Source organism: Stylophora pistillata, chromosome 6 (assembly GCF_964205215.1).
Source record: "Stylophora pistillata chromosome 6, jaStyPist1.2, whole genome shotgun sequence".
NCBI classification, from domain to species: Eukaryota; Metazoa; Cnidaria; class Anthozoa; order Scleractinia; family Pocilloporidae; genus Stylophora; species Stylophora pistillata.
The window spans coordinates 31,589,960-31,617,554 of NC_142524.1; the positions used below are offsets into that span (position 1 = coordinate 31,589,960).

Sequence of the window (27,595 nt, forward strand, 5' to 3'; positions counted from 1 at the left end):
GAGGAATTAATATTAAGACTGTGAAGCTCTTGTTTTGAAGTTGGGGAGAAAATTATGCGTCTTTCTACCATTTTTTCATTTGTAATACTTTTTCATTTATCACTATGGAGAGACGGGATTTTAAATTGCAGGTGTTTATTTTTGAAAAAATCAGTTCTTTAGCTATACTGTGATAGTTCACTTTGTACACAACGTTTTCATAAGTTTGCAAGAATTATAAACGTAGAGCACAATTAGTGATTGTAATAGGACTGAGCGACTAGACCATTCGGTCTGTACTAACATGAGTGATAAAATATGCATACTCAGCTAAAAATTCAAGTCTGTGAAGGTAGATTCATTTGAATGCGCTCACTGTACAACTGTATCTACGAAAGTTTTCTTTTTCTAAGAGAAACAAATGCCGGGCGAGAACGTTATTACATCTTCCAATAAATGAATGAGAACATCAGTTTTCCCAGTGGTTTGATACATTGATAAATACCCAATATGTTTGGGATGTCACATTTATTCAAATTCTCTTACAGCATCTACACCTGTCTACTAAATCTATGGCAGTCTTCTCGACTGCACCACTCTCTAGTATTATGCTATTTTTAATAACTGATAATTTCTGATGACACAGTTTCTCTCGTAATATAAAGTCCAACTAATTCAATTTAAAGCGTTGCAGAAGAATGTAGTGATGACGTCTCGGTTTTATACAAAACATAAAAGAAAACAAGAGCACTGGTTCCCTTTCGATTAAGATCCGCGATTAGAGACCTAAAATAGATCTTTCATGTTTTTTTCTGTCTATTTCGTATCGCCTGACTCCTTCCTGAAGTGGAGTTCAAAGCTTTGTCTTCCTTCCACTTGATAATGGTGACGTGTCACCTCTATGTTGTCAGGGGACAAAGCCAGTAATGCATGAAGCAATGAATGCTTATGATTGTCCCAACAACTCCCTGATTTCCATAGCACTCACATCGGTAAACTTGCTGGTCGGTAGATGGATTAATCTGAGCTTCCAAGACATACAGCTGGGCAAAGTCTGTCGAGCATGTGACACCAACTATTCTTTTATCCTGCATAATGTAAAAAAAAAAGGGAAGATAGAAGAAGAGCAATTTTAGATTATGTCTTGCTGGTATGCTGTTCGGAGAGCTTTGCAAAGCTCTCTGATTTTCGCTATTGCATAAATAGCGCTCTCTACCGCGAGGATCGTGCATCATACGTATCTAATACCGCAGTTCAAAATATACGAACTTCATATATTCATTGTAACTGATTTATCATCACGGGTTTATTACGAATGAACTTAACGGCCTGCTCCCAGTTGGCTTGTTAGCTTAATTGGTAGAGCGCTGCACTAGTATCGCAGAGGTCAGTGGTTCGAATCCCGTACAGGCCTGATTTTTTTCAAGTCTGATTTTTGTTGCTGCATAAATAGCGCTCTCTACTGCAAGGATCGTGCATCATACGCACTTCTCTTTGTTCGCATTTGAGGTATGGCGGACGCAAGGCGCCTGTTGAGTTTTTCTGCCACCAAAACGATTGAAATTTTGCATCTATCGGTTCAGAATTTTCTGAACTTTTACCCTGACAGTGTGTTTTTGTAGCTCTTCCTATTTAATTCAGAGTAATATTGGTGGCTGCTATCGAGTTTAATTCATCATAACGTTTTTTAAATTGGTAAAGAGAATTTTTAATGATCTGTTTTTTTTCTTTTTAAAATTATCGTGTCCTATTTACTTACACTTGGTTCAGTTATGATGACTTTTGTTGAGGGTGGAAGAGTGTTGGTTTGGAAAGCAGTCTGGGATCCTGTGGCTGTGCTTGTCAGGAACTCACACTGCGACATGTTTCCTGCTCCAGGGGGGCCTGGGGCTCCTTGGAGTCCATCTGATCCCGGTGAACCTTGTGATCCATTAAAACCTTGTGGACCTATCACCCCCTGGGGACCCTGTGTTCCACTGAGCCCTTGAGGTCCGGCTGGTCCAACTGGTCCCTGAGAACCATTAAAACCGCGTGGTCCGATGGGGCCTTGAAGCTTAGTCACATTTTCTACCTGGAAGATAACATCAATATTCCGGTCCGTGACGGTGTGAAGTCTGAAGTCGGTCTGTCAGAAGGTCTTTTTTTTCTTTTTTTTCCGACCGTGTCCGGTCGGTCAGACCGTCACGGTCTGAAGTCATGTTGTCATCGTGTATTTCTTATTTATTGCGATATGAAAGTGCGCGAATGTTTGTTTGTTTCACTTTTCTGTCTTAACGTTTTCTTTCTAGGTTCCAGAAGATTCAAGAGGTGAATAAAAAACATATGAACAAACAAACAAACAAACAAGCCAAAACAAGTAAAAAAAAAACAAAAAAACAAAAAAAACAAAAAATTAAGAAAATACAAAAAAAAAAACCAGAAGAAACAGAAATCCACCACAGGAAAACTGAAAAAGTTGCAGCAAGAAGTTCTGCTATGCACAAAAGACTCTGCCATTAAAACAAATTATTTTGATAATTTTTCATACCTTCACAGACAATGTTGTGTTGATGTCGTTAACTAGGGATATTATGCTGACGTCTTCTTGATCAAGTCTTTCAGTGGTTCTGTTAAGCTGTTGAACATAACCAATCAGATTAGAAGAATACAATCTTCCAAGTTACAAAAATAAGCTGTGGGATTTTGGCGGCGTTTAAAGGATTGCACGGCACTGTACGAGTGTGGTCGACTGAAATGGGATTCAGTAGAGGTTAAAAAAAATAGATGTTCCAAAAAAATAATCTAATCATTGTTCGTTCAAGTACCCGCAGAGAGGTAAAGGTTACGTCAAACCCATGCGATTTTAGAATCCTTTCGACGCCCTCTCAAAACCCGCTTACCTAGGAATTACTCATTGTCTCCAAAACCATAGATAATTAATTATTTTTTAAAGGTAGCTGACTATTGGTCAGCTTACGAAAAATAATCAATTAATTTCTTTGTATCTATGGATTGCAAAGTATATCACATTCTCTTACCCTAAGGTCTGTACTTGCTATCCCTGAAGATAACTCGTCTTTCGTTGAGTTCACTGTTTTCTCTAAGTTACTAAGACCGTTATTCACCTGCCGGATGAAAGCTTTATTTAGTATGATCAGATTTAAATTTTAATTTAGGTTTTTTTTGCCACCCATCTATCATGAAGTGTTTTCAAACTAAGATGTTTTACGTCCATTTGAACAAGTGAACACTATATTAGCGCCCATGCCATATATAATTCATAATTCAAATCATTTTTTTTTAGCGCTTATTGAATCATTACAACACCCTTCCTTTAATTTGCTTGGAATTAAGTTAACAAGGAAGAATAAGAAACCCAAGACAACTTTAGACTCTTTTTTTTTAACAAATCGTTAGTCCATCATGATGTTATCTTCGCTGTCTTCGTTGATAACTGGAGATCGATAACGTTTCTACTATACAAGCAGCTATCATCATTTCTACCTCAAGTGCTCTTCTTGATCTCTTTTATGATTTCGCATTGTAGTCAGTTTCTTCATCGCTACCACCATCATCTACAACTAGAACCTGATACATTGGCACAAATTATTAAGTTAATAAAGGTAAGCTTACCGATGCAATAGAATTTTCAGTGTTGATCTTGAAACTGTTGAAGCTTTCTTCTGTTTCATTAGACTGAGCGTGGACTGCAGTGATGGATTGGCTAAGGCGGCTGACCTAATAATAATAATAATAATGATGAAATCGTAAAGATGAAAATAAACAATTTTAAAAATCGAGTTTCCAGATGGGATTTGAACTCACGACCCTCCGTGATCCAGTCGGATGCTCTAACCCTTGAGCTACAGGAGACTCTATCGTGCGTAAGGGTCAATTAGTGGGTATTGAATGGAACCGCATCACGCGGCTACACAGCCAAACATCAGCTAGCGCATAGAAGCTCACTAACACCATCACGCTGTCACAATAAAGCATCACAGGCATTAAAGCATCACATGCAGCCAACCAGCCTCCAAAGTGAGCATGTAAAGACGAAAATAAACAAAAAAACTCGATTTTTAAAAGTGATGAAATCAAGATTTGAAATTTTCTTTTGGCTAGTGCATACACTGTTTTAGGTCCAAACATTCGAGGTGTTATTTATTTAATTTAGTTTCTTAACATAAGCTATTTTATTAATTTTTTTCCATTTTCCATTTCTCTACCATCCTCACCTGGCCGGAAAAACTTGTATTGAGCTCTTCAAATTTGTTTTGTAAGTTGCCAATGGAAGATTTTAGATCTTCATCGGTGGAATTCAAACGTGCTTCCACGGACGACAGGTGACTTTGAAACTAAAGAGAATGTTCCATAAGTAATTTTAATCAGAGCAGTTTCATTAAAACTAGTGGTTCTCGTACTTCTCGATTTGGATTCTGTTCAGGAAGCCTAATTACACTCGTTCAGCAACACGGTCATTTATCTCTTAGATTCTTAATTGCGAAATGCATTTTCAAACTTAATCAAAATAATAGCACTGCTCCTCTCTAAAATAATGACAGTACCGTTATGCATTGTCGTGTATAACTGCAAATGCTATTATCTTAGAATTCTTTTAAAAAATCCTGAAAATTAATTCGCCTAAAGATGGGTGAATGTTCTAATACTTTTTTACCAACCATCGGAGCGCCGACGAAGGGTTAACCCTCGAAACTTCAGCTTTTATAATCGTAACGGTGGCCAATTTACCATTTCAACTTTGTTGATATATTCAAATTATTTCGTTACCCCCACCGACGCAGCCCCAAACAGTTTCTTTAGAAACTATCAGCCTTTATTCTGGTACATTTAACCTTAACTACCTCCAGTGTATTGTTGATCTGCGTATCATTCAGCTTTTTTAGGTTGCTTTGTGTTGTGGCCAGGCTTGATGATAGCTGGTTTGCTGTTTTGTCCAAATTATCTATCTAAAATATTAGAGTAGGGGTAAGAGTAAAAGCAAAACTATATTTCTCATACTGGTGTATCCATGAATTTCGATTCAAGAACTTAAGACATAGCACTTCTGTTTATATGTACGTATGTTTTTTCCATCAACATCTAGAGGAGTGATAAAATCACGGCCCTGTTCATGTTGCGCGCAACACGTCAATTTGATTTCTGGGCTCTGTAATTACACACACACATAAATTAATCAGTTTCTTCATAAATATCAAATAAAGAATTGATACTGACCCTTGTGGTCAAACTTTCGTTCTGAGCGGTCAACGATTTCTGTAACTCTGCGTCTACATCTTCTGAATTGTTTCGTGTTGAGTTAAGATCCATTCTTAATACTTGAAAATCGGTTGTTATCTGTAAGAGAAAAAATCTACTTAAGTGATATATTACTAAGAATAAAATGCAACTGAAGGTGAACATGTTTAAGCCTGTTTATTTTTAAGTGAAAGATGATGTTATTCATTAAATGATACAATCATACTCGGTTAAAATGAACACTCCTATCCATAAATATCTACCCTAGAAATATGCTGGAAGTTTGTCACCATTGAGCTAGTTAACGGCCTAAGCTACCAGGGTCCTGCTATAGCTCAGTGGTAGAGGCCCTCAAGTGATAAGCTTCTAAATGTAATTTACATATGTCGAGGCATGATGCTCACGTGATAGTCCGGTGTTGGTGGCGTGAGATATACCAGGCAAGTTTTGCCAATCAGATTAGAGATAGCAATAAGCGTGGTTACAAAATGTAGTGTTTCCATCTTCTTCTCCTCGTTATCCGATCGGACAGATCTCCAGAAATATAGTAGGTAGCCATCAATTATTATTTGCTTGAATCAGCTCATAACTGTGCCTTTAACAAAGTTCGTGCTCATAAGTGAGCCTTTTTTCAAAGAAGAGTATGCCTCGATATAAATAGTGTTATAAATTAATACCTTCAAATCTAAAGTTGTGTTGACAGTCTCTAGTTCGTTTTCTATGTAAGTGTCAGAGACTATCAGCTGATTTCGTGTCGAGTTAAGATCATTCTTCACTGAATCCATCTGAAAATACAAAAAAATGTAAGGGTGTTAAAAAAATTTAGTATGTTGACCATATTCTGGTATGTTTAAACGAAACATTCATAAAGTTTCATTTGTGTTGTATCTTAGACGCTAAAATCACATTCAACAGAACACACACACCATTTTGCGCTTTCGAATGTACGTGTAAGATAAGAGCAGCAGTAGAAAAAAAATAAGGATTTTGTCAAGCCTACCGGTGCATCCATAAATTTCATATTAAGAATTTAAATCTTAGCAGCTCTACTCACTTTTTTGTAATATTCAACGTACAACTATAGGGAGTCTTAAAGCATCCTGCCAATTTTACATCTGTGCATTTTAATACCCACACGGACACTAAATAAACAAGATGTCATAAATATCAAATAAAGCAATTGCCACTAACCCTCGCGGTCAAAGTTGAGTTTTGAGCTTTCAAAGATTTCTGCAACTCAGTGTCTGCATCCTCTAGAAAAGTTCTCGTTGTGTTAAGATCTTTTCTTAATACCTGGAAATCTGTTGTTATCTGTGAAGAAAAAAACCCTACCTGAATAAATGATTTTAAAGAGGTGATCGCATAGCGAAACGCTCAGCTTTTGACGAAAATGTTGAAATTGGAAGGCTTCATACAAGTAATAAGTGTAATAAATACCTTCAAAATTAGGGTTGTGTTAAGCACTCCAAGTTCATTTCTTATATCGTGGTCAGAGGCTGTTAGCTGGTTTCGTGTCAAGTTAAGATCGTCGTTTACTGAATCTATCTGAAAATAAAAAAAATTTAATGGTTAATGAAGATGAGTGCAGACTTGTTGCATTGTTGACAAGATTCTAGTCTTCAAATGTGAGAATGATCTTCGCAAGCGTGTTATAATTTAAGCAAGTAGAAAAAGGAAGCCTTATAAAATGAAGGCTTCGACGGGATTCGAACCTGGGCCTCCAAGATATTAGTTAGGTACTACTTAAATTAATTCACTGACGTATGGTGTATCCGTGTTGGATCAATCTCGATTGATCTAGTCACTCTTATAAAATCTAACATTATCCTGGTTTATCGGGAAAACACATGTCTAGATTAATCTAGTAGTTACTCTATCCGTGGATATATGGCTTCTGCTTTGCTTGTACTTATCATTACATGCCAGAAGACACTACTTCATACCTTCGTGTATTACATAGACCAATTCAGAATAGTTAATAGAGACACTGAGGTTTACAGTATAAGCGAGGCTAAAACTCGATTTTTCCTCATATTATCATTATCAATTTTGACACAAGGAAAGGGATATGCTGGGAAGGAGAAAAATCTGGAATATAATGGACCTAAAACTAGTTTACCTTGTCATTCAGGATTCGACTTGAATTTTCAATGGTATATTGTAGCCTCTGCTCCGAATCAAGAATCTATAAAATCGCACACATGCAAAATATAGCAAGCAATAACTACTTTGATAGTTGCTCGGAATTATGAATATGCTTGGTTGTATACTGAAATGTTACTTTATCGCTGCATCAGTACTGACAGAAAACGACATACGAAAAAGGTCCTTGTAAGAGGTTAGATGTGCGTTTATCTTTATCATATCGGATATAAATAAGTTTCACTTGTTAGGAGCCCTCTTCAGTATGTAGAGTGCCAATATTCAGTTCTCGTCAGAGTAAGCCCAACGTCACTCCCTTTATAAAAAAAAGAAACAAGGTGACCTTTACAATGAGCCGTGGAATGTGGCATGTCTTTCAAAAACAATGTTTGTGCGAACGAATCAATGTGAATATCTCTGGGATCTTGCAAATAATTTTAGCATACGAATTGGCTATCAGAGTTTCACGCGCGCTCGCATTTTGCTTCCTCTACTATCCCCGAGGGAAAATGAGGACCACTGGGACAGAAAGACGATTTCGAGACATGGGAACGAATTAGTGAGAAATTAATATTTAAAGTTTGATGTAGAGGGCTTGGGTTTATAGGCTGATATTGGGCTATCTATTATTTTGGCACGAGTTCGTACCATTATACGGCAGCTCATTCTGCCTGATACTTACGTTTTCTTTTGCAAGTTTTCTTTTTGTTTAATTTGTTATGTTGAAGCTTAAAAGCCTTTCACATGGAATATCTCCTGTTAGTGGAGTAAGAATCATTTTATAATCCTAAATTTTGGCTAACTTTATTTATTTATCTTTTTTCATTTATTCATATCTTTCCGTGAAAATTATTGCCAAGTATATAAGTTTGCGATAACGGAAACATTTTAAAATAGTTTAAACTTGTAGTTAATAGTTAAGATTTTGCTTAGCTCCAGCCGTTTTCTTCTTTTTCTCTTTCGTGAACACAAAGATTTCCACGGTAAAAGAAAATATGTAACGATCATTTTGCAGAAATAAATCAACTGTTGGTGTCATTTAAGTGTAACTTTATGTGTGTGAGGGTGGCTGGGGCGAGAGGGGCGTGACCTTTTCAGTTTGGATATATAACTGTGTGTTGGAAAGTCTCTTTTCGTAGTCGATTCCCCTTGGACGAGTTCTTCAAGGATAGTTAATGCAAACTATTGGTTCAATGATAGTTAAATCCATTGATAACTTCCCGGCACTATCTTGAATTATACTCTTTTGTTTGGTATAGCTTGTTTTTTGGTTTGGTGTTTCCTAAGCACATTACCAGAGGTTGGGATAATTTGCAATGTTGCAAGATGGGGGAGAGCTTTCATTAATCAAAAAAAAAATCGTTAAAATTGGAACTTTATCGGCAAGATTTAAATTTCGAATAAACGCTGTAAAAAATATCCCCCCTCCCCCATCAACAGGAGCGATCATAGACGATTTACGGTAATTAGAGAACTTATAACTTTATTTTAAGTATTATAATGCATGAGGTAACTGAATCCAAGAGAAAAACGTGAATACCTTCAACATCTCAGAAATATTACATACCAGCAAGGAGGATTTTTTTCGTGCATAGCTTTGGCCAAGTAATAAATGAGATATACATGTGCTCGTTCTTGGGTTTTAAAGACGTTACTTAATATAATATTGCACGTATTAAGACTTTGAGGTTACGTAATCTATTAAGACTTTGACGTTAACTTATTAAACATTGTCAGCTATGGCGTTCATTACTGTTCAAAACACTTTGAGCACATATTTGACTTTCTGACACCTTTTTTACGTTCAAGGGGATCATATTCCTCTGTCTGATATCACGTCCTAAATTCTACGACGTAAAACCTTGTATTCTATTGTATGGCGTCAAATACACCGACGTCTATTTTACGGCGAGAATTCGATCATCGTTTAGTGGACTTTCAACGTCTTCAAAACGAGGAGCTTCGCGTTACGACGTAAAATTCAATTTTGACTGCACGTTACGTCGTAATTTATCAAATAAGTTTTACGTCGTATCTTTTACGACGTAAAATTTATCACCTTTTTAACTTGTCAATCAAAACCTTGTCAAATAAGCTTTAAGTCGTAACTTTTAAGCCGTAACTTGTCAATCAAAAATGCTCAAAATGTTTAATAAGTTAACTTCAAAGTCTTAATAGATTACCATTTGTAATTTTTAACAAGTTTCCTAATAGATTACTTAACCTCAAAGTCCTAATAAGTACAATATTAAGTAAATTCTTTCCTTGGCTACCGTTTTTAAGATAGTTATCATTGGAGCCGAAATTTATTATAATCTCTTCCAGTTTTCATTTGCGTGCATAATTTTTGGACGAAAATTTGCTTTTATCACAAACACAAAATACAACGCAAGTGCCGATTTTGCCAATAACATTTTTTGGTTTTACTTTTCGCTTTTTTTCTACAAATTATAAAGAAAAACGCACTAATCTATCTTAATAGATCTCGCTGTTTTTTTGTTTTGTTTTGTTTTTTTTTTTGGTGCAATGTAGAACCTGATAACTTGTAGTAAACGAAACATTTACCACACAGCCCAATAGTTTCTTCAAACTGACATCTTTGCTAATATATGTTTTCTTTTTCCACTGGAAATACGTACCTGGGTTTATCAAGAGAAAATGTTAAAGGATCAAAGAATGGAGCAAATTTTTCATAAAAATTTGTTCTATCTTCCCCTGGAATTTGACAAAACCCAAGAACGAACACATGCATAATTTATTTCTTGGCCAAAGCTATACACGAAAAGAATTCTACTTAGTGGTATGTAATATTTCTGAGATGTTGAAGGTATTCAGGTTGATCTCTTGGACTGAGTAACCTCATGCATTATAATACTATAAGAAAGTTATAAATTCTATAATTACAGTTAATCCTCCATGATTGCTCCTGTGGATGGGGGGAGGGGGGGGGAGGATATTGTTCTGCAGTTATTATTCAAAATTTAAATATCCAATTTTAACTATGTATTTGTACTTAATGAAAGCTGTTCCCCTTCTTGCAACATTGAAAATATTAATTATCACAACCTCTGGTATTTGTGCGTAGGGCAAGATTGTTCCAACAAGGATTTTGCATTGGTTTTCAGTCTTACCTTAACTAAACATGCATACTATAAGATATGTAACTTAAAAGATCACCCCTCCTTACTTACCACTTGCCACTTAAATAAGACAAAAAGTTGATTTATGTTTGCAAAAAGATCTAGATGTGACTTTCTTTCGACCGAAATTATGTGTTGGTTTTTTTTCCATAAGAGTAATATCTTATACTTAGAATACGCTCATAGACATGGTGGCCGTTAGAGATTCTATTTTCGTGGTAAATCTGTTTCCTAAATTGTTTCTAAAAATATTCTGGTCCATTAAAACCCCGTCATGTAACCCTAACCCAACCTACTTAAGCGAGAATGAAACCATCCTACTCAAGTATATAACTGGTAGCTTATATGAATAGTAAGGGTTCCATTCTCGTCTAAATAACGGCTCCTGACTTCGTCCAGAGGGAGGAAATCCTCCCATCCTAGCGGTGAAGATTGCAGAAGCCATCTGGGGACAGGCGATCGGCGAGCGAAGGCGTCACTTCCTTGGCGGAGAGTTGTGCTGGTGATTGAGAAAAAAGTAGATTTTGTTATTTTTATCGTTGGATTGTATTTCTCAAACAATCGATCTTTTAATTTTACAAAACTTCACAGCAGATAGAATATTAACCTTAAGTTGAGGAACACGGGATCTGAGCCTGCGTTTTCAAAGAAAACCCCCGTGTTCCCGGCAGTGGACATCTTGGGTACTATAATCGCCCTGAAGTGGCCTGCAATTAAAGGACTCTTTATGCCCACCGCCAGGGTCTTGGAGTTTGACTGTTCCTCTAACCCAGGGATGCTCCCTTGGAAGGTCGCCACTCTTCCCGGCGTCATACGTGGAGTCACCTGAAGGGCAATGGTTGAATTTTCATCAACACCTTAAGTTGTATAAACCATTTTTGTAGCTACTGCCTTTAAGAATTTGTGGCAATCAACTATTTTCTTTTGCTAGTACTTACATCGCTGAGTTGGTTTGCCCTCCTTTCTGCTAGAAGCAACTGCAGGTGGCTCTCCGTATTTTCTGCCTCGTGTCTGGCAAGCTCCTCTCTGCGCATCACATCGTTGCACACCGGGAATGGACAGGCAACGAACGCGCGGGTACATCCGGAGGCAATGTGCCCGTTCAATTGGTCCCTGGAAAAGATAATTTCCTTTTGTTTACACCATTAGTCGTCATGTATACAACGTTTAGATTAAACGAAGAAATATTAACAATTTATGAGAGGGTTTCTTTCGTTTGATAGTCGGAGAGATTGCAGGAGACTTAAAACTGATGGGCAGTCGAATATGTTGTTTTCCTCAGCCCTTTTTATGTTGTTTGATCAGTATTTGTCTCTAATTCTATTTTATTTCTGTTTTATCCAAAGTTGAGCTACGTCGTTCGTTCACGGTTTTTGAAGAGGTTTTTTTAAACATCAGTTTACATTATTAAACTAATCAGACTTACCGAGGTATGGAAACCACGTTGCAATTGAACGGGCACGTTACAGGAGCCTTCCGGCATTCCAACTCCTGGTGTTGGTGATACTGCTGGAAGGGCAGCGTAACTCCGCAGTACCCGCAATCTTGGGGACGCATGTCGCGTTCGCCGGCGTGCCTTTCAACCTCTCCGCCAGGGAACGTCTGTATGCAACCTTGGTGGGTGCATTGAACGGGCTCATGGAGGCATTGCTGTTGATGATCAGAGATTTTCTCCAATGGGCCCGTCCAATTACACCCCTCTGCTCTCCTTACACAGTACACTTCCAGTGAATCCACTACCCTGTCGAAAGTGATTATGCCCCTCACGTCCGAGGTTGGGATAATTTGCAATGTTGCAAGATGGGGGAGAGCTTTCACTAATTACAAAACAATCGTTACAATTGGACCTTTATCGGCAAGATTTAAGTTTCGAATAAACGCTGCAAAAAATATTCCCCCCCCCCCCATCAACAGGAGCGATCATAGACGATTTACGGTAATTATAGAATTTATAACTTTATTTTAAGTATTGTAATGCATGAGGTAACTGAATCCAAGAGAAAAACGTGAATACCTTCAACATCTCAGAAATATTACATACCAGCAAGAAGGATTCTTTTCCTGCATGGCTTTGGCCAAGTAATAAATGAGATATACATGTGCTAATTCTTGGGTTTTAAAGACGTTACTTAATATAATATTGCACGTATTAAGACTTTGAGGTTACGTAATCTATTAAGACTTTGAAGTTAACTTATTAAACATTGTAATCATTTTTGATTGACAAGTTACGGCGTAAAAGTTACGACGTAAAGCTTATTTGACAAGGTTTTGATTGACAAGTTATAAAGGTGATAAATTCTACGTGGTAAAAGATACGACGTAAAACTTATTTGATAAATTACGACGTAACGTGTAGTCAAAATTGAATTTTACGTCGTAACGCGAAGCTCCTTATGGCGTTCATTACTGCTCAAAACACTTTGAGCACATATTTGACTTTCTGACACCTTTTTTACGTTCAAGGGGATCAAATTCCTCTGTCAGATATCACGTCCTAAATTTTACGACGTAAAACCTTGTATTCTATTTTATGGCGTCAAATACACCGACGTCTATTTTACGGCGAGAATTCAATGATCGTTTAGTGCACTTTCAACGTCTTCAAAACGAGGAGCTTCGCGTTACAACTTAAAATTCAATTTTGACTACACGTTACGTCGTAATTTATCAAATAAGTTTTACGTCGTATCTTTTACGACGTAAAATTTATCACCTTTTTAACTTGTCAATCAAAACCTTGTCAAATAAGTTTTACGTCGTAACTTTTACGACGTAAAATTTATCACCTTTATAACTTGTCAATCAAAACCTTGTCAAATAAGTTTTACGTCGTAACTTTTACGCCGTAACTTGTCAATCAAAAATGCTAACAATGTTTAATAAGTTAACTTCAAAGTCTTAATAGATTACGTAACCTCAAAGTCTTAATACGTGCAATATTATATTAAGTAACGTCTTTAAAACCCAAGAATGAGCACATGTATATCTCATTTATTACTTGGCCAAAGCTATGCACGAAGAGAATCCTTCTTGCTGGTATGTAATATTTCTGAGATGTTGAAGGTATTCACGTTTTTCTCTTGGATTCAGTTACCTCATGCATTATAATACTTAAAATAAAGTTATAAATTCTATAATTACCGTAAATCGTCTATGATCGCTCCTGTTGATGGGGGGGGGGGGGGGGGATATTTTTTGCAGCGTTTATTCGAAACTTAAATCTTGCCGATAAAGGTCCAATTGTAACGATTTTTTTGTAATCAGTGACAGCTCTCCCCCATCTTGCAACATTGCAAATTATCCCAACCTCTGGTAAGGTGCGTAGGAAACACCAAACCGAAAAACAAGCTATACCAAACAAAAGAGTATAATTCAAGATAGTGCCGGGAAGTTATCAACGGATTTAACTATCATTGAACCAATAGTTTGAAGAACTCGTCCAAGGGGAATCGACTGCGAAGAGAAACTTTCCAACACAGTTATATATCCAAACTGGAAAGGTCACGCTCCTCCCGCCCCAGCCACCCTCACACACATACAGTTACACTTAAATGACACCAACAGTTGATTTATTTCTGCAAAATGATCGTTACATATTTTCTTTTACCGTGGAAATCTTTGTGTTCACGAAAGAGAAAATGAAGAAAACGGCTGGAAAATCTTAACTATTAACTACAAGTGCAAAATATTTTAAAATGTTTGCGCTATGGCAAACTTATATACTTGGAAATAATTTTCACGGAAAGATATGAATAAATAAAAAAAGATAAATAAATAAAGTTAGCCAAAATTTAGGATTATGAAATGATTCTTACTCCACTAACAGGAGATATTCCATGTGAAAGGCTTTTAAGCTTCAACATAACAAATTAAACAAAAAGAAAACTTGCAAAAGAAAACGTAAGTATCAGGCGGACTGAGCTGCCGTATAATGGCACAAACTCGTGCCAAAATAACAGATAGTTCAATATCATCCCATAAACCCAAGCCCTCTACATCAAATCCTTTAAATATTAATTTCTGACTAATTCGTTCCCATGTCTCTAAATCGTCTTTCTGTCCCAGTGGTCCTCAATTTCCCTCGGGGATAGTAGAGGAAGCAAAACGCGAGCACGCGTGAAACTCTGATAGCCAATTCGTAGGCTAAAATTATTTGCAAGATCCTAGAGATATTCACATTGATTCGTTCGCACAAACATTGTTTTTGAAAGACATGCACGCATTTCACGGCTCATTGTTAAGGTCACCTTGTTTCTTTTTTTATACAGGGAGTGACGTTGGGCTTACTCTGACGAGAACTGAAAAGAAACATTCGTTGGTCCCAGCAACCTTTGACATCTTTATCTATATGAGTGTTTCATGTTACCCAAGGAAAATTGAAATGCCTACAAAAGAACCTAGATTAATTGTCATCATGTGTTTTTTTCAATTTCTTTTTGTTTTTAAGGTAGAACGTTTAGTTTAAAAAAAAGTGCAAGATACTGTACAAGGCAAATCATCCCCTCCCCCCTCCCCCGATACACACACACACACACGCTTCCTACGCCCTTTACCATCCCTGTATGTTTTAGCCTATATATTCTAGTACCGGTTTAGTCAGATAAAACGTTTTCTTCATCGAATATGAATGAAAAAAGCCTAGGAAATAAAAAAAAGAAAAAGAAAAAGCTAGCTTTTCACAATCCTTTGCACCAGATTTTGCTATGGCAGATCTTACAAATGAAAATATGACAATGTTTTGAAAAAGTATGATTTATAAATCTTGCACTATGATTACGACAACGGAAACTGGTTCAGAGAAGACTCCACGAAGAAAACCGATAAATCTGGCTATGGATCTGATTCGTCGTGCATCTCTATAACTAGAACAGTATGACTTTTTAAGGAAATTTCAGACAAAGCGGAACCATCGTTAAGTATCGATGGCCCTTGGTGTCTATGAAACACAAAGTCTTGGCTTGGTAGAGACAGCAATGCAAACGCCGTCCTGAAAAGCACCTGAATCATTAAAAAAAAGAAGATGACGTCAGTGAAGCACTTGCCAGGCTACTAAGTACTATCTCATCCCATTTTCAAGCTTTAGGACAGTATTCACTCAAGGTAAGTAATACAAGAACAGTTAACGATGAATCTGTCACCAAGGGCTTCTTTTAATCGGGTAAAACGCTAATATTATCAAGATAGTTTATAATTTTTCATCTGTTTATATAAGGTGGTAATTTATTCATTAGCCCTTTGGGAAATTGACTTCTTTCTTTCCACAAACTTTTTCCCTGTTTAGTGTCAATTACGCTATCTTCCGTGCTAGTCCTGGAGTTCAAAAGAAGCAAAGAAACACAGCGGCCACCTACATTGGAGAACCTCAAGAATTTGAACCATTAAATTAACTTCGCGTATTACCATGGATAGCAACTGAAGGTAATTCGTTTGCAAACCATCCCTAATGCTTTACACCAGTTAACCTTCAACTCAAGGTATCTAGATTAGAGTATTGAATGACACATGATCGAAAAAGCCTGCAAATATTCTCTCATTGACTGGGTGATAAGCAGTTTTACCTGTGTGGTGTCATAGTCAAAAAAGGTCCTCTGGATAGAATTTCCTGTTGGGCAACGGATTCTCAGGGTTATGGTGTTTTCACTCTCAAGAGGTTCATGAGGTAGCCCTGCTCTTGCCTCGCGTATTGCCTACAAGATGAGAGTGCGTTTTAACTTTTACTGGTGATAATTGTCATTTCCCTGGCATCAGGCATTATTCTATTGCTGTTTATCAAAATCAGCTCTCTGTTAAGGTGAAAGAACAACTTAAAAACTACATGTATTGCATTTCTAGTAGTTGACAGAGTTTCCTCTAAAGCCTTTCCCACGAGCATGAGCATCAGAGGAAGCATAACACTTAAACAGACATGAGCATGATATTATTAACAAGGTATTAGTAGCCAAAATGTCATTCATCCCAGAGTGGAAATGCATATGTTTGTCTAAAATCCCTACTATCTGAAAATCTTGAACAGCCAAGGGAAGGGGGAGACATCCTTTCCTTGGATATTTTTTTACCTCTGCATTTCGGCATTCTGCTTCCACTCTAATTCTCTCTTCTTGTGTAAGATGCTCGCGCTAAATACAGTTAAAGACAACATGTTGCTAGACTATAATGCAATGCTGCTTACTGATATATATTAAATAAAGATAGTGGTAACATAAAAAGTTAAGATTTCAATTTTACCAGCAGTTTCCACACAATGACAGGAAAATTTTCTGCTTTCCTATTGATTTTTAATGATGGCTCCTGAAGATCAAAATTATTGACCACAGACCACACTTTCTATGGGTTTACTGGCATGATAATTAACCCACACAGAATGTTGGGAGAACACGAGAGAAGCATCTGGGCAAGTGGTTTACAAGCTTTTCGAGTGGTGCTCTATTGCTTTTGTAGTATAAAACAATAAAAAAATTACTTTATTTACACAGGGTAGCCCAGCTCTTTAACTCAAACTATGAGTTTACCAGCACAATAAACCATAGGTTTTTAACAATCAGAACGCGTGTACCATCTCAGTTATTTTGTAATATGCAATTTAATTAAACTGACAAGTTAACGGAACCATGCAAATGGTTATTTAGCTGTTGTTCTTATTATTGATTACTCTACTTTAATATGGATTGATTCTAAGGACAATAATACAATACTTTATTTCTGCAGTATATCAAGCAATGTTGCACAGAGCAGTTATATTCAAAAAAAGGAAACTTGGAGGTCAACCCTATATTAAGGATTTTAGAAAGGAACATAAAAAAAAAGTAAATAAAAATAGCAATAAAAATGTGCATGACGTGTTATATACACGCAAGTCAATTGAAATATATAAAAATTGCAGAGACATCTTTAACAAAGTCTTGGATGTCCGTGTGATTTTTTCACTCTTTGTTTAAACTTGTTGATGTTTGGAATGTTGTGGCGGCTGAAAACTTGAAAGATCATTCTAAGACTTGATTGTCTTAACAAAGAAGGAATGATTATAATAGTTTAATTTGGCAAGTTCAGTCTGTGTCTTATATTGATGGTTGGACCTGGTCTTTATATCACTCCATTGGAGATCAGAATTTTCTCCTGCATTGTAAAGATTTCAATTTAAGAATTTTACACCTATCCTCATATGGCATCTTCTATTTTCTTTGGCCTAGGGCGATTCGTGAAGCTCTCATTTGTCATGAATTAATAGAAGTATTATGATGTTACAAACAGTACCTGTCTTTGTTTCCTTTCCTCTTCTCTCTGCCTCTCGTCTTCCCTCTGTCTCTGCTAATAAAGTGAATGCCTTTCATTTTACAAGTAATGTTATTGTTATCTTTTTAATTGTTAAACAATCAATGAAACTGTATCCATGGCCTTTTTTATATGAAATAATCTAAAGATTTTTTTTTTACTGATTGTGGTGATATTTGCAAAAGCAAATTAGAAGACTTGCTTTTTTATGTTTGGTATTGTGTATATATGTATATATTGTGTATATATATATATATAAGAGCAGAAATGTAATGGTCAAGAGGCCAACTCCAATGTAGCTTTGTTGGTTTAATAGCTCGACATTTCGACCGTCTCGGTCTTCTTCAGGAGCATACTAATGACATGAGCAATATTCAAATTTAAAATTCGTGTCAACAGTAAACATGTCATGACGTAATAATATAAAAATAGAATAGATAACAGCGAAACGTCGGGCTATTAAACCAACAAAGCTACATTGGAGTTGGCCTCTTGACCATTATATTTCTGCTCTTATCTTCATTATTTCAAGAGCCCACGATCACTTCAGTGATCCTTCAGGCAGCGCGTTTGAGACTGATCAGCATTGTTTGTGGGATCCCTTACAAGCTTCTACTTATATATATATATACACAATATATATGTATATATTGTGTATATATATATATATATATATATTTATTTATTTATATGTATGTATGTATAATGTAATATACAGTGGAACCTTGACTTAAGGAACCTCTACATAAAAAACTCCTTGGTTTAATGAATAATTTTCATAAGATAATGAATTAAAAGATCATTCCAGGCTTCAGAGGTTATAAATTGCTTTAATGCAGCAATGTACAACCTCTGAAGCCTGGAATCATCTTTTAATTTCATTACATATCTTATGATAAATGCTTTTGTTTTATTGCCATCTTACCCTTTCCTGGTCGCAAGCCAGACTTTCTTGGTATTCCATGTCTTGTTGTTCTCTTAAGTTTCTATCTCTCCTAACAAAAACAATTTTATATAATTCAAGTTTGGTTGTAGACTTAACATTAAAAAATTTATAAACTTTTACCCGCTGGGTATTGAACTCCTACCTCAAAAGCAGCAAAAGATCGAATCGATCTTGTAACTACAGATCTGAATGTTAACATTACCAAGGCACAGAAATTCAGTCGCAAATAATAATTTCAAAGTATCTGGCAAAAACAAGCCTGACAACTAAAATTACACACTGGTAAGCCTTTCACTGTGAGGGAAGTTATTGCAAAACAGAATAAAAGATGTCAAGAAAATGTGTGAACAATCTGCCATGTTTGTCTGTTAATGTGTACTAATTGACTCCAGCTTTAATGCACTCAGGTTTGCAGGTTACAATTAAACATTAACATTAAACTGAATCAAGGATATAACTCATATTCTTAACATTTGATTCCTCCTTTGTGAACATGTCCATGAATTAAATTTTGAATTTAATAGTATAATATGTGCTGTACCTTGCTTGCAGTTGTGTATTTTGTGCACTCACAGCACGACAAATAAAGCTAACTACTTCTTGTAGATCAGTTACTGAAATAAAAAAAATATTAAAAGCAATTAAAATTATGAAGGAGAGATTTTTGAAAGGCAATTAATACATTAACATAATATTGAAAAAAAAACTATGAATCGGCACTTGCAATTCAATCAATGTTTGTTTAAAAACTTTTTTAAAGTTTGAAATTTGGGGAAAGAAAGTCCCAAAGACATCTACAAACCAGTCCTTACAATCCAGACACAACCTCCTCCCGACCAAAAACCCCTTGTGTAAAAGCCCAGGTGTGATAATCTGCAGTTTACAATAATTAAACACTAGCAAGCAGTCATGTCTGTTGCATTCTGATACTATTGTTGATTAGTCTCTCTACTGGGTAATTTCAGGATTATTTTGCTTCACAGCAACTCAATAGTCTTGCTGTCCATATCAGAATGAGCAACAATATTATTAATTATAATAGTCTTTTCTTTCTTGTGTATGTTAGCATTAACCCAGTGAACCCTGAATAGATTTATTTAATAATTGATCAAGAACAAGAGTCCACACTGAAAATTACTCAAAAAAAGTAATAATTGGTAACTAATAACAAGAAAAAAATCAGTGAAATGTTATCTAAATATTCATACAATTAACAAAGAGTGATGAAATTAGTGAGTTGGCACTTACAACCAGGTAAGGTGTGTGGAGGCATTTGCCTCCGGAAAGCATCGTGAGTTACGGCAACAAGGAGTGGCAAACTCTGATTTCCTTGAAGAAGTGCTCTTTGTACTGTTTACACAAGAAAAACAAAGAAATGGAAATGCATTTTTAACCTAATGTATACAATAATCACTTTTGATGCTATTGGGTTTTAAAAGCACTACCTAAACTATTGCCATTCTTTGTAGTAAAGTACTGCGGTCAACTCACGTTCTCGACACTAACCATGTTTGTTTAATAATGATTTTCTTTTCTATCTTTAAGCATTTTCCACAATAATATTGTAGTTCTCTCATCATAAGACTTACTTTCTAGACTTTCTGGGCAATTGCCTATTGCCCAGAAGAAGATGTTGCTACATGAACGCACCACATCAGGGTCAGTCAGGATATTTCTGAAAACAAAGGCAGTTTTCAGTGTTTGTCCTATCTGGGAAAATTAAAAATCACTCATAAATAAGTTTCGTGTGCATGAACATACCTGCAGAAATCGTCATTATGGATATCTGGTGCTGAATTTTCTGCAAAATACAGAACTAAGGCCACCATCTCCTTTGCAGCTTGTTTAACAACCTATCCAAAAGTAGCATGCGTGTACTTGTGTGACTGATTTGGTTTAATGCAAACTGGCAAAGAATCACTGATGTAATTTGAGAAAGATCCTTTGTGAAGGAGGCATTTTACCAGTAGCCTCCCATGCAGGCATTTTTAGGGAATCTCATCTTGCATGTCTCCCCTCAAATACCTGCTCAACTGAAGACAACATTCCTTTCTCAAGCTTAGCCAATCCCATTTCACCTTCTGAATTCAGGAAAGCTGACCTCGGCTGCAATTTAATCTGATCATAATATTGCAATTATGTTATTGAGAAGGGAAGCAGGTGTACACACATGTATCTTTGGCTCTATAATATTAATTGGCTGATGAAAGGGCTATCTTCTACCACCATGATCTATACTTAAATTAGAGTGCAATATTTTAAATTCACTACAATAGGCCTAATTACCAGTTGATATGGTGTGGTCAAAATATTTGGACGTTGCCATCCAAAAACTTCGTTTATCCAGGCCAAAAACATCTCTGGCTGCACACAAGAGAAAGCTATAAATAAATGTTATTAAATGAAAAATAGATAGTCAGACTATTTCCTTTTATTTATATTAAGTGATCATGAATCCTTTAAGAAATAGCCAAGTGATTACTTAACCCTAACCCTAAAAGATACCCTAACCCTAACTTTTTCACCTGTTTTTACATTGACCTATTTGATTGCTTAATCCTGAAAAATGGATTTTTCTGAGAAAACTTGGTTCTTTGTTAAAGAGGTTGCAATTAGACAGCAATCAATATAGATTTCAAAAATATAAATTAAACTGATATATTCACTGTTGATTTGCTTCTCATTGAATTATTTTTCAAAAAAAAAAATCCTTTAATTAATTGACGAAATTATTGCATTCAATGTCATTTCAATCAATCACTTCTTATTACTAATCATTAGGCCCACCATGAATACTGCAAAATAATAACTATTTCATCCAACAAAGGATTACATGTCATGCCATGTACAGTGTATTTCACCAGTTACTTTAAATAAAGTAGTTTTATGGGTTTTATGGACTGTTCAACGACAGCAGATTCATTTTGTTTATCCATGTGTAAGTTAAACTGATTGGTACTTTTGTAGAGGTGAAAATTCAACAGAGGGACCATGTCTGGAGTTTAGTTTACTGAGAAAATTGTTTAACAGAGAGTCATATAATGGAGGACTATAGATTATTGGAATGCTAATCTAAGACTTGGCACTGTTGTGAAAATTGTGTAGCTGTACTTACCAGCTAAGGTCTGGCTTGAAGGTTGTGTTAGTGTAGGGTGAACAACCCCTACCTAGTTACCTTATAGTAACAAATGGCAAACAACAACTCAGTTAAATAACAGATAGTTATGATTTGAGTAGTACCTACTCACAAATAATTAAAAACTAGTTGAGGTGGGTAGGTATAGTTAAGTTAGGCTTATTAGTAGGGTTGTTTAGTGCTAAAGATATTTACTTACAAGGATTTCAAATTAGCAGCAGTTCAGATTACAAGAAATAGTAAATTGAAATAGTTGATAATTATTTCAAGAATTGACAATGGGGTAAGGTACAAATTCTCTTGTTTGAAAATATTAATAAGTTGATACTGGCAGATTTTCCAGTATTTTGAGGTAAAGCATTCCATAGCTGCACGTTGAGGTGGGAAAATGAATTCTTTAGTTGTTCAAGACGAGAAGAAATGGCATAAAATTTGTTGGTAGTTGCTGATCAGGTGGTGTAGGCATGTATATCTGAGACATGGGTAACTAGATTTAATTGAATAAAAGGAGGAGCTAGCTTGTTTTGAACATCATACACTAAACAAAAAACAGATTCAACAAAGTTAATTAACAGGCAGAATATTAAGATTAACAAAAGAGGAATAGCATATATTCACACTTTGAAAGTTTATCGAATATATAACCCGCTTCTGAAGGAGAAGAAGCTTATCCCAAGTTGACTGTGATGCTTGACCCCACCAGCTAATTCCATAGGTGAGGTAATGGAAAATAATAGACTGATATGAATTGACAATAATGAGAAAGGAGTAAATAACAGAAGTGTCTCAGTTCAGCTATCGCACCAATGATCTTGCTAATCTTTAGAGCAATTAGATTCCAATTAACATTCTTGTAAATACAGTTTAAGGAAGCCAAGATATTTTAAATAATATTTATGTTTTAAAGGTGAAGTTGACTTTTTATTGTAGTGGTGAAGAAAAATGAATAATTGCCATTTGTTCTTGAAACATAGCCATAATCCTCCTCTTTTATTATGCACAAAACATACAATGTCCACTTCAAACATGTTCATTAGAACACATCCTAAACTGGCCTTCCTAAGGCACAAAGACTGAAATTTGTGACCAATCTTTGGCGACTGCTGATTAGCCACCCTTACTTATTTCATCAGGGGCATCTGGGCTAGAAAACTGGGCTCCTTTCAACTCCATTCCCTTTTGTAATCCATGATCATTGATGACTTTTTCCAATTATAGTACTATGTAGTAATTGCATTAATTATGTAGGATTAATATGAGCCACCTTGTTAACTTACCAGTGACAGTTATCGAGGTAGGCAAGGTCACCATGTCATCTGGTACTGAAGAGAAAAATAAAACGAAGATTTTAAACAATTATTGTTTTGATTGGCTGGCAAAATCAAAAATGGCAAATCAAAAATGGACTTAGCAGTGTATAAAGAACTTTGCCAATAGCTTGAATTTACCTTGAATAGCAATTTGAGAGTGGGTGTTGTCTGAGTATGAGAAAATATTTATAATCATTGATTAGCCATCCTATTTTAACAAACTATAAAGTATTGAACTTGTAAAGGAAGTTTCACTGAAAAGACAAAAATTAATAAGGTCAAAGGTTTAAAGGTACATAAAGGAATATCTGATTTGAAATTTCTAACATAACATATTAACACAAATGGCTTATGACACACCATGTCTTTACCATGCCAGATAGTTTTCTTTCTTTCTTTCACTTTTTGCCACCATATATGTAAGCAGAACATTTACATAGCCTAAGAGTTGCCTGCTTGCCTCGGTTGACCAGCATTTTTCACAAGTGTGCCATAAAGTTTTGTGCCTGCATGCTTTGCCATTTTTCAACTTATCCTATCATCATATACTTTTAACAAGGATAAAGTAATATTGGTTTTGCTTTCAGAAGTAGTACAATATAATGGTAACTTAACATGAGATTTACACGATCATTGCATGTAGTGTAATTCATGGTTGTCACACTAGAAGAAATCTTCTATTTGGTAAATTCAATTACAGTATTGATGTTTTTATACATAAAGTCAGGTACATAACGTTGCTTTGATTGATAAAGTACTTATAAGTGCTGAAGTTTAGGATTAAGTGACAACAGCCTTTGTTTTGATTTTCATTTCTACAGTGTATGTTGCATAGAACTGGTTTCCATATAAACTATAAACTGAATTTCAAGATGGAGCATATTGATGTCACTATTCACCTTGTTACCAAAGTATCAACACAGAAGTTGGAGCCTGGATCGAACAGTCAAGAAGCTTACCTTCATGACTAGAGTTTGAGGCCAGTGATGTAGGAGAGCCTAGATAAAATAGTCATGGTTGTAAGCAAATATGAGGATCTTGTCCTTTTCATGTAAGTGCAATGAGCTTTGAGGATAGCTGGTGATAATAACCAGTACAATGCAAACTGATACTGGCAGATTTTCCAGTATTTTGAGGTAAAGCATTCCATAGCTGCACGTTGAGGTGGGAAAATGAATTCTTTAGTTGTTCAAGACGAGAAGGAATGGCATAAAATTTGTTGGTAGTTGCTGATCAGGTGTTGTAGGCATGTATATCTGAGACATGGGTAACTAGATTTAATTGAATAAAAAGAGGAGCAAGCTTGTTTTGAACATCATATGTACTAAACAAAAAACAGATTCGACAAAGTTAATTAACAGGCAGAATATTAAGATTAACAAAAGAGGAATAGCATATATTCACACTTTGAAAGTTTATCGAATATATAACCCGCTTCTGAAGGAGAAGAAGCTTATCCCAAGTTGACTGTGATGCTTGACCCCACCAGCTAATTCCATAGGTGAGGTAATGGAAAATAATAGACTGATATGAATTGACAATAATGAGAAAGGAGTAAATAACAGAAGTGTCTCAATTCAGCTATCACACCAATGGTCTTGCTAATCTTTAGAGCAATTAGATTCCAATTAACATTCTTGTAAATACAGTTTAAGTATGCCAAGATATTTTAAATAATATTTATATTTTAAAGGTGAAGTTGACTTTTTACTGTAGTGGTGAAGAAAAATGAATAATTGCCATTTGTTCTTGAAACATAGCCATAATCCTCCTCTTTTATTATGCACAAAACATACAATGTCCACTTCAAACATGTTCATTAGAACACATCCTAAACTGGCCTTCTTAAGGCACAAAGACTGAAATTTGTGACCAATCACAGGCGACTGCTGATTAGCCACCCTTACTTATTTCATCAGGGGCATCTGGGCTAGAAAACTGGGCTCCTTTCAACTCCATTTCTTTTTGTAATCCATGATCATTGATGACTTTTCCAATTATAATACTATGTAGTAATTGCATTAATTATGTAGGATTAATATGAGCCACCTTGCTAACTTACCAGTGACAGTTATCGAGGTAGGCAAGGTCACCATGTCATCTGGTACTGAAGAGAAAAATAAAATGAAGATTTTAAACAAATATTGTTTTGATTGGCTGGCAAAATCAAAAATGGACTTAACAGTGTATAAAGAACTTTGCCAATAGCTTGAATTTACCTTGAATAGCAATTTGAGAGTGGCTGTTGTCTGAGTATAAGAAAATATTTACAATCATTGATTAGGCGTCCTATTTTAACAAACTATAAAGTATTGGACTTGTAAAGGAAGTTTCACTGGAAAGACAAAAATTAATAAGGTCAAAGGTTTAAAGGTACATAAAGGGATATCTGATTTGAAATTTTTAACATAAAATATTAACACAAATGGCTTATGACACACCATGTCTTTACCATGCCAGATAGTTTTCTTTCTTTCTTTCACTTTCTGCCACCATATATGTAAGCAGAACATTTACATAGCCTAAGAGTTGCCTGCTTGCCTCGGTTGACCAGCATTTTTCACAAGTGTGCCATAAAGTTTTGTGCCTGCATGCTTTGCCATTTTCAACTTATCCTATCATCATATATTTTTAACAAGGATAAAGTAATATTGTTTTAGCTCTCAGAAGTAGTACAATATAATGGTAACTTAACATGAGATTTACACTATCATTGCATGTAGTGTAATCCATGGTTGTCACACTAAAAGAAATCTTCTATTTGGTAAAATCAATTACAGTATTGATGTTTTTATACATAAAGTTACGTACATAATGTTGCTTTGATTGATTAAGTACTTATAAGTGCTGTAGTTTAGGATTAAGTGACAACAGCCTTTGTTTTCATTTTCATCTCTACAGTGTATGTTGCATAGAATTGGTTTCCATATAAACTATAAACTGAATTTCAAGATGGAGCATATTGATGTCACTATTCACCTTGTTACCAAAGTATCGACACAGAAGTTGGAGAAGTCGGAATATCTATGGCATGGCTATTTACTGTTTTAGGACCAGCTGGAAAAGATAGACTGGACTCTGGACTTTTCTAGGTGGGGGGAAAAGGCTGCAAATAACTAACGGGCAGTCGCCGGTCGCGTTGTCCGGTCAAACATGCTTTTGCTCGGTCACTACCCGTTTTTGGCCGGTCAAATTTTAACAGTCCGAACTCTTGCGATAGTGAACCCAGATTGCACAGTAATTCTTTTACAACTAAAAAACAACTGAATCCAAGTCGGTCTGGCAATAAAAATTACAAGTCAATAATTTCAGCTTAGATTGGGCGCCCTGTTTGACTCGCGGCTGTCACTTTTCACGAAAATAGCATAAGTATATGTCACGTATTAGCAAAAACATGAGATCCTAATTAGCGTGATCAATTTTAGTTTTAAGATCTGAAGGCAATGAAATGGGTACATAAGCGATGAATTCTGAGAATTATCCCCTAATGTACTATAGCGTGATTTCCGTATAATTTGTTCCCGGGTTATGGAGAGTGAGTGTTCTCGAATATAAAGATTTTAGGATTAGTTTAGTGACTGACTTTACTTACGTTACTGTTCTCAGGTAACCTTGGGCCTGAAAGGCGTAGAGGATGGTCGTTCTTACTTCTTGGGACGTCATCCCGGCCCTGAATGCGACGCGAGCCTCTCGTTGTGCTTCGCGGATCGCAGTTCTGGCCCTTCCACGTACAACATGGCTTAGCCTCGTACGTACGTTTAGGCCATCGACGCGATGAAGGGCCGCTCTTACACGCTGCGTCTGGACATGAAACCCTTATCTTCCATCTTCCCTTGAACAATGCGAATTCCACTGAATGGTGATCGTCCGACTATTCCCGCACCAATGTATCCAGATCTTCGTCTGTAATGGCCGTAAATCTTGGCTCACTACCGAGTCCAAGCGATGCTCGATGCCGGTTCAGGGTGCTAATAGATATTCCAAGTATACCCGCGATCTCCGTCCACTTGAAAGAAAATTCTCGCAAATACAAAATTTGCTGTCGAGATATGATATACCTCGGTCTCCCGACATTTCCCTGCTCCGCTCTCTGGCATTGATAGGTCTCAGATTCGAGTGACCTTTTCTTCTCGAAAAGCCTCAATTGTAGAGGCTCCAAGCTTCTCTGGATGTTTTCAAGTTGGCCTCTGAAGTTGGAAGCCACGTCTCCGAGGTCGTCCTCGTTGATCGCAGACATCAGCCAGCGCAACCGGTCAACCGCTTCTTCAAGACGTCCTGTAATTGTCACAAGATGTTCTAGATCCACACGAACCGGTAGAAGACGGTTAATTTCTTCTATCAAAGCTAGCAAACCAACTGTAAAATCGCGCACAATGTTACTCATGATGTGTAGTATATCGATAGAGGCGAATTAATAAAATAGTTGAATGTATCA

General features: G+C 36.1%; 3 protein-coding genes and 2 long non-coding RNA genes across 11 annotated transcripts; 2 read left to right on the forward strand and 3 right to left on the reverse strand.

The window, feature by feature from the left end:
* Positions 1-492: 492 nt before the first annotated feature.
* On the reverse strand, positions 493-15,121 carry LOC148729405 (uncharacterized). The gene is made up of 13 exons (XM_088763368.1): positions 15,088-15,121; positions 7,334-7,399; positions 6,652-6,759; positions 6,406-6,525; positions 5,892-5,999; positions 5,194-5,313; positions 4,821-4,925; positions 4,194-4,313; positions 3,592-3,696; positions 2,997-3,083; positions 2,507-2,593; positions 1,739-2,050; positions 493-1,067 (listed from the first exon to the last, which is right to left on the reverse strand). Exons 1-13 carry the CDS (start codon positions 15,115-15,117, stop codon positions 879-881), a joined length of 1,557 nt encoding a protein of 518 aa, XP_088619494.1. The 5' UTR covers positions 15,118-15,121; the 3' UTR covers positions 493-878.
* LOC148729406 (uncharacterized) lies at positions 10,758-12,253 on the reverse strand. Its single transcript, XM_088763363.1, has 3 exons — positions 11,923-12,253; positions 11,435-11,609; positions 10,758-11,321 (listed from the first exon to the last, which is right to left on the reverse strand). The coding sequence occupies exons 1-3, from the start codon at positions 12,051-12,053 to the stop codon at positions 11,082-11,084; spliced, it is 546 nt and encodes a 181-aa protein (XP_088619489.1). The 5' UTR covers positions 12,054-12,253; the 3' UTR covers positions 10,758-11,081.
* On the reverse strand, positions 14,052-26,892 carry LOC148729407 (FAS-associated factor 2-like). 6 transcript variants are annotated; one of them, XM_088763345.1, is made up of 18 exons: positions 26,753-26,892; positions 25,380-25,409; positions 25,223-25,267; positions 24,120-24,158; positions 23,299-23,328; positions 23,128-23,172; positions 21,830-21,889; positions 21,001-21,095; positions 20,740-20,832; positions 20,476-20,567; positions 20,304-20,389; positions 19,963-20,064; positions 19,256-19,328; positions 18,694-18,763; positions 17,751-17,804; positions 16,556-16,615; positions 16,058-16,186; positions 14,052-15,497 (listed from the first exon to the last, which is right to left on the reverse strand). In XM_088763345.1, exons 8-18 carry the CDS (start codon positions 21,070-21,072, stop codon positions 15,330-15,332), a joined length of 999 nt encoding a protein of 332 aa, XP_088619471.1. In that variant the 5' UTR covers positions 21,073-21,095; positions 21,830-21,889; positions 23,128-23,172; positions 23,299-23,328; positions 24,120-24,158; positions 25,223-25,267; positions 25,380-25,409; positions 26,753-26,892; the 3' UTR covers positions 14,052-15,329. The 6 variants fall into 6 exon arrangements, with proteins under 6 accessions (XP_088619471.1, XP_088619476.1, XP_088619475.1 ...); XM_088763350.1 differs by lacking the exon at positions 21,001-21,095; XM_088763349.1 differs by lacking the exon at positions 20,740-20,832.
* On the forward strand, positions 15,485-27,595 carry LOC148729408 (uncharacterized). 2 transcript variants are annotated; one of them, XR_016002543.1, is made up of 5 exons: positions 15,485-15,599; positions 15,781-15,917; positions 23,982-24,211; positions 26,062-26,252; positions 26,767-27,595. It is a non-coding gene; the product is annotated as an uncharacterized LOC148729408 (long non-coding RNA). The 2 variants fall into 2 exon arrangements; XR_016002544.1 differs by lacking the exon at positions 23,982-24,211.
* Positions 16,181-17,540, forward strand: LOC148729409 (uncharacterized). The gene is made up of 2 exons (XR_016002545.1): positions 16,181-16,427; positions 17,205-17,540. It is a non-coding gene; the product is annotated as an uncharacterized LOC148729409 (long non-coding RNA).